This window comes from Euprymna scolopes, chromosome 45 (genome assembly GCF_053919585.1).
Source record: "Euprymna scolopes isolate OS-2025 chromosome 45, ASM5391958v1, whole genome shotgun sequence".
NCBI classification, from domain to species: Eukaryota; Metazoa; Mollusca; class Cephalopoda; order Sepiida; family Sepiolidae; genus Euprymna; species Euprymna scolopes.
This window is the reverse complement of record NC_136526.1, coordinates 47,669,058-47,676,386: the sequence shown is the minus strand read 5'-3', so window position 1 is coordinate 47,676,386 and position 7,329 is coordinate 47,669,058. Positions and strand designations below refer to the sequence as shown.

Below are 7,329 nucleotides of genomic sequence, written 5' to 3'. Positions count from 1 at the left end.
GCTGTTCTATAGATGTGACATAAATGCGATGTCTCTTTTTATAGAGAGAACGAAGACACTTGAAGATTGTGTCTAGTAGATGATTCAAACTCTCCAGTATCTAATTCAAACTCTCTACTTGGCAATTCAAATTCTCCAGCGGCCGATTCAAACTTTCTAGTAGTTAATTCACTCTTTCTAGTAGATAATTCAAACTCTTTGTGAGGTGATTCAAACTCTCCTGTAGTTAATTCTCCACCAGGTGATTCAAACTTTCCAGTAGGCAGTTCAAACTCTCTAGTAGTTAATTCGCTCTTTTTACTAAGTAATTCAAACTCTCCAGTAGCTGATTCAAATTCTCTGGGAGTTAATTCGCCTTCTCTACTTGGTAAGAATTCAAATTCTCCAGTAGGTGATTCAAACTTTGTAGGAGGCAGTTCAAACTCTCTGGTATGCAATTCGCTTTTTCTACTAGGTAGTTCAAACTCTTTGGTAGTTAATTCACCCTCTCTACTAGGTAAAAATTCAAATTCTCCAGTAAGAGGCTTAAACTTTTGAAAAGGCAGTTCAAACTCTGTGTTAGGCGATTCACTCTTTCTATTGGGAAATTCAAACTCTCCAGTAGGCAATTCGCTCTTTCTGGTAGGTGATTCAAACTCTCCGGTAGTTAATTCACCCACTTTACTAGGTAAGAATTCAAATTCTCCAGCAGGCGATTCAAACTTCTCAGGAGGCAGTTCAATTTCTCTGGCAAGTAATTCACCCTCTTTACCAGGTAATTCACCTGCTTTAGTTCGTAAATTTTTCTTTTCCGTGTGTATTTGCATATGTCTTTTCAAATTCGAATAGGTGCCAAATGCTTGCGAACAAACTTGACAAGCGTGTGGTTTCTCTCCAGTGTGTGTTTGCATGTGTCTTTTTATGCTCGTGTTGATTGAGAAAACCTCGTTGCAAATCTCGCAGGAATGAAACTTCTCTCGGGTGTGCGTCTGCATATGCTGTTTCAGGTAGGACGTCTCGGCGAATGCTGTCCCACAGACTTCACAAGAATGCGGTTTCTCACCAGAATGCGTACGCATGTGGCGTTTCAAACTTGAATTCGCTGAGAAGACGGACGCACAGATGTTGCACGAATACGGCTTTTCCCCACTGTGGATCCCCATGTGCCGCTTGTAGTCAGAACTACTAGAGAAAGCAGAGCCGCATATCTCGCAAGCAAATGGACGTTCTCCCGTATGGATCTGGATGTGTTTCCGTAGATTTGAACTCTGCGAGAACCCGGTCCCACATACATTGCAACAATATGGTTTTTCTCCAGTGTGTGTTCGGGAATGTTTGTTTAAGCTCGAACTGCTTGAAAATACAGCATCGCATACATCACATGAATAAGGTTTTTCACCGGTGTGTATGCGAATATGTTGTTTTAGGCAAGAATTCTGTGCGAAAGCCGAGCCACAAATATGACATGCATATGGCTTTTCCCCAGTGTGTGTTCGGATATGTTTCTTCAGGTCGGAACTGCTTGAAAATCCGGCGCTACATAAATCACAAGTATAAGGTTTTTCACCAGTGTGTTTCCTCGTATGCCGTTTTAAATCGGAACTGCTTGAAAAGGCAGAGTCGCATTCTTTACAATTATATGGTTTTTCTCCAGTGTGTGTTCGTAGATGTTTTTCTAATGCAGAGCGTTTTGAAAATGCTAATTGGCATATATCGCAGGAATAAGGTTTCCCTTTGATGGGTGTCTCCATGTGGAGTTTTTATTTTAAATGATGAGCTGTTGAAGATGCTGGATACTGGTTTCAGAAGAAGAATTTTTGGTTATTTCTGAAGACAACAAGAGTTTGGTATTACACGAGTTGAAATGTTATCTGCAAATGTACAAAGAAATATCATGAAAGGTTGTAATAAAGCTACAAAAAGACAAAAAGTTTCCGCAGCTTAAAATCTTGGACTAAAAGAACTTTTTTATAATTATACATGTTGAAAAAAAATCTCTAAAAATGTATGAAAAATAAGAAAGATTGTAATAAAGCTACAAAAGATACATTTTAAATCAATAGATAAATCGGACATTTATTGTAAAATCTTCAAAAGATAAATGAAAAGTTTTGGCAGCGGAAAAGTCTGGACTAAAAGAACTTTATCGTGTTAAATAAAAAATTTTCATGCAATTCTTGTATAGTTTTAATTTTTTTTTCTAATTAAAACTTAATTATACATTAATAATTAATTTTTTTCGTATCTCGGCCATTATCTGCAAAGGTATAACAATATCATGAAAGGTTGTAATAACGCTATCAAAAGATAAATAAAAAAGTTTTTCCAGCTTAGAATTTTGGAGTAAAAGAACGTTATTATAATTAAACATGTTGAAAAAAATGTCATGTATCCCGTTTAGTTTTAAAGTTTTTTCTAAATATTATTTCAGTCATTATGGTGATGAATATTCATTGTTTTTGCCATTATGTTATTAAAGGTGTTCGGCAATCAGCAAGTTCAAATGTTATCTGCAAATGTAAAATACAATGAAAGACTGTAATAAAGCTATAAAATGTACATTTAAAATCAATACATTTTTTTACGTAGGCATCACAATTTATCAAGGCTAAAAGGCCACTCGAGGAGATAAGGGTTAAAGAGTGTACAGTAGAAATTGGACAATATAATACTCGTTAATAATGGAAATTTGGTAAATTTGTTAACTTATATGGAACGGTTCATCAAAAACTTGTTTATGTTGGACTTGAAGACAACCTTATTGTAGTCAGCTGGAAAGCAGGAAAACGGAAGACAATTCCACAGGCGTGCAGTTCCAAGAAAGAAGCTTTGTTCATGGAATCTACGTTTAGGTTTAGGTACAGATAAAGAGTGGGGGAAATTAGTGATAGTGTTTTCTGCTAGACGAGTGTTTCTTGTGAAAGTTTGGCGAGGGGGCATCATAGATTGGAGCTCAGCTAAGCAATTGCCATGAAAATAACGATAAAGCAGAGACAAACTCGCAACATCTCTTCTATGAGAAAGAGGATGCAGGGAGGAGAAAAGGACATCTCCTATGAGGCTACAAAGTCTATTTTAAACTCTATCAAGGCAGGATAAGTCCTTTCTATTTATCAAACATTATTGTAAAAACATCAAAGGATAAATAAAAACTTTGACAGCTTATAATCTTGAACTAAAAGAACTTTATTATAGTTAAAAAAAATTTAATTATAGTTAAAAAATTTTTTATAATCTTGAACTAAAAAGAACTTTATTATAGTTAAAAAATTTTTTATTATAGTTAAAAGTTTATTATAGTTAAAAAAAGTTTTATAATCTTGAAATAAAAAGAACTTTATTATAGTTAAAATTTTTTATTATAGTTAAAAAAAATTATTATATTAAAAAAACATTTATTATAGTTAAAAAATTATTATAGTTAAAACATTTATTATAGTTAAAAAAACTTTTATTATAGTTAAAAAAACTTTTATTATAGTTAAAAAATTTTTACAATCTTGAACTAAACAGAACTTTATTATAGTTAAAAAAAACTTTAATTATAGTTAAAAAATTTTATGATCTTGAACTAAAAAGAACTTTATTATAGTTAAAAAACTTTTATTATAGTTAAAAAAATGTTTAATCTTGAACTAAAAAGAACTTTATTATAGTTAAAAAAACTTTTATTATAGTTAAAAAAACTTTTATTATAGTTAAAAAAATTTTTATAATCTTGAACTAAAAAGATCTTTATTATAGTTAAAAAAACTTTTATTATAGTTAAAAAAACTTTTATTATAGTAAAAATTTTTTTATAAATCTTGAACTAAAAAGAACTTTATTATAGTTAAAAAAACTTTTATTATAGTTAAAAAAATTTTTATAATCTTGAACTAAAAAGAACTTTATTATAGTTAAAAAACTTTTATTATAGTTAAAAAAACTTTTATTATAGGTAAAAAAATTTTATAAATCTTGAAGTAAAAAGAACTTTATTATAGTTAAAAAAACTTTTATTATAGTTAAAAAATTTATAAATCTTGAACTAAAAAGAACTTTATTATAGTTAAAAAAACTTTTATTATAGTTAAAAATTTTTTATAAATCTTGAACTAAAAAGAACTTTATTATAGTTAAAAAAATTTATAATCTAATTTTTTTCATAAACTGCTATAGCGATTTCTGGGACCTGTTTTATTTTATTTTTACTTCTTGTTTCCTGTTTGCCTTCGACTAACAATAATAATTTTAAAAAATTGCCTAAACAGTTTATGAAAAATAATAATGTATTTGTGTATTATTATTATTATTATTATTATTATTATTGTGCATTTTTAGTTTATTAATTAACTAGCATTTCAGCCTGGCGTTGCCCGGGTGTTTGGAGTTGTATGTTAAGCAAAAAAAAAAAGAAAAAAAAAGCGGTCAATTTTTTAAACTTTGACCTCTATTATGACCCCTTAAAATTTATTGTTTTGGTCTCAAATCAAGGTATTAAGTTAGATCCATGTCCAAGGAACTTATATCTAAAATTTCAAGTGTTTGGACCCGAAATTGTCGGAGGAGTTTGTTAGAGTTCTCAAATTTCCAATTGTTGAACTTTGACCCCTTAACAACCAAATTTCTGGCCGAAAACCGATCACAAAGATTTTCCCAAATCTCAGTACCCTGTATCTCAAATTTCGAGTCTGTAGACTTAAAACTGACAGAGGTATTGCGTAGGGAAATGTACACAGACACACACACAGACACGTTCAATTTTATAGATATATAGATTTGTTCCTTTTTCCTAAACAGCCGCAACAATATCTGGTACTAACGGTTATTACTGGAAATCATTGTTCAGGTGCTGTATTCATTTTTATTATTTAAATTAATATAATTTTTCATTTTACTTTTTTAATTAATTTTTTTCATTTTTGTAAACAGTTTTGTGCAATTTCCATAACTTATGGTTCTTGTGGAGATAATGGTTAACTAGTATGAATTTTGACAAGGGTCATATTAGTATATGTCAAGATAACATAACATAACAGCAAATAGAAATGTACCCCTGGCAGGTTATGTGATAGAAACGAGGAACAAAGTAAACTCCCTAGAAAAAATGTGCAAGAAAAATCAGGCATCTAATATGAAGACGTGCTGACAATCACACTGTCGACGAGAGAAATGAAAGGATTTTAAAACTCAGTTTTGGTCAGGAAGCGATACAGACAATATGTGCCCGACAATGTAGAGATAATCTAAGTGAATGTTATCCTGACATTCTGACCATCTGCATCTCTCAATTTCCAAGTTCGAGAAATAGGACAGAATTAATACTAGCACAGTAGTCTCTCCTCAATAGGTAAACTCTCCCTAAATAAAACCTTTAAGAACTTAACATAGTGGATAAATCAGGGGGAGGGTCAAGTTTTAGTGGTTGGAGTAGAGATAAGAGACAATGTTATATATTGGGAGCCTATGCGAGTAAGTAGTGATGAAGTTAACTAGTATGCATGTTGGTGAGGATCACATTAATACAAGTTACAATATCCTGGTGCCAAAGGAAAATGTACCAACAGAACGTGATGTGATTGACGCAAAGACCAAAGGTCACCTTCTTAGATCAAAACATGGTATAAAAAAAGGTGTTGATTGATATGACAATATGAGTTAATGATGTCATGCCATTGAAGAGAGAAACAACCAGATTTTAAAAATCAGTCTCTTTCAAGAGCCAATACAGGACTGTCCAAGAATGTAATGATCCAAACTGATGCTATCAAAGCCTCTGTGTCTCTCAATCTCTAATTTAGAAAAATAAATAAATAAATTAGTTACATGGACTTTCCTCCAATGAGGAAACACTCTAAATCTATATATCTATAAAAGTGAACGTGTCTGTGTGTGTGTGTCTGTGTACATTTCCCTACGCAATAACTCAGTCAATTTTTAGTCTACAGACTCGAAATTTGATATAGAGGGTACTGAGATTTGGGAAAACCGATGTGATCAGTTTTTGGCCAGAAATTTGGCGATTAAGGGGTCGAAGTTCACCGATTTGACCTTGAGAACTCTACCAAACTCCTTTGACAATTTTGGGTCTATGCACTTGAAATTTTAGATATAGGTTCCTTGGACATGGATCTAACTTAATAACTTGATTTGAGCCCAAAACAATAAATTTTAAGGGGTCATAATAGGGGTCAAAGTTTAAAAAAATTGACCTCTGCGGTCTCTTCCAAATTACTCAGAAAATTTCTGGTCTAAATATTTGACATTTTACATAAAGAGTATTCAGAGATAGGGCAAGCTTTTTCATCAGTTTGGGTCGAAAACTTTTAGTTACCAATATATAAATGTATGTATGTATGTCTGTTTGCATGTCTGCCTTAAACTTTCAATAGAGGCGACGGATTTTACCAAGATCAGTATCGTTTTAAAGTTCGACCTTTCATACGACAAATATCGAAAAATTGGCTAAAAAACATTAATATCTTTCCCTTCAACTAGGCACTTTTCTACAGGGGAGGGGTCACTTTTTTCGCCGATATTTTTGAAAGTTATCCTTTCCTTTAGATTGTCTAGCCTTAAGTTTAAAAAAATGTTGCTTCCGGTTTAGCGGTGGTTGTAACAGCATAAACGTTAGGTTTTACCCCGTTCTTTTCCTCCTTTGTGGTACAGGTTCGAGCCTGCCTTCCTGCTACCATTTTTTTTTTTTTGCTCAACATACACATCCAAACACCCGGGCAACGCCGGGCTGAAATGCTAGACTATGAAAGAAAGACAAGCATGAGTACATCTGTAATAGAAAATATAAGTCACACAAGTGGCCACGCCTCTGTTTAGCTTGTCAAGTGATAGGATTGGTGAAAGAAAAAGAAACACTTATATTTGTAGATGGTTTCTTTATATATGTGGCAGTAATTTGCAGAGAGGGGAATCGTGGCTATTTGAAAGACGAATTGGAGAGGACACGAGTTGAGATTTTGATAGAAGATAGAGAGTGTAGATGTTAAGTGCTGGTGTTATGAATTACAGTTAATAGTAGTTGGTAGGAATTGTGACGTTAATAATGAATTCTGACATTTTTCTTTTTTCATTTACTAGCTAGGTTACATTACATCTGAAATACACAATGGATAAAATTGTAGAAATTGTAAAAAAATTCTGTTTTCAACAGCAAACAAACAAAAAAAAATGGCACATTTTCAAAATATAACTATTTTTGAAAGTGTTCATTTAATAATAATAAATAAATAAACATTTTAATTTACTTCAATAAATGTTATGGTAATTATTTTTTAAAATTTCTTTTGTGTGTTTGTCTGTCGAAACAACGAGGACCATCTGATCATCCTGTAGGGTAAGGTGGGGGGAGTC

General features: G+C 32.0%; 1 protein-coding gene across 1 annotated transcript in view; it reads right to left on the bottom strand.

The window, feature by feature from the left end:
* The window catches only part of LOC145269532 (uncharacterized), a 63,882-nt gene that overhangs the window by 189 nt on the left and 56,364 nt on the right, over window positions 1-7,329 (bottom strand). The window contains exon 2 of the mRNA XM_080125289.1: window positions 1-1,850. This exon is cut by the window's left edge and continues 189 nt beyond it. Coding sequence (XP_079981415.1) covers window positions 39-1,730 — 1,692 coding nt within the window. The 5' untranslated portion in view covers window positions 1,731-1,850 and the 3' untranslated portion in view covers window positions 1-38. The remainder of the gene's footprint in view (window positions 1,851-7,329) is intronic.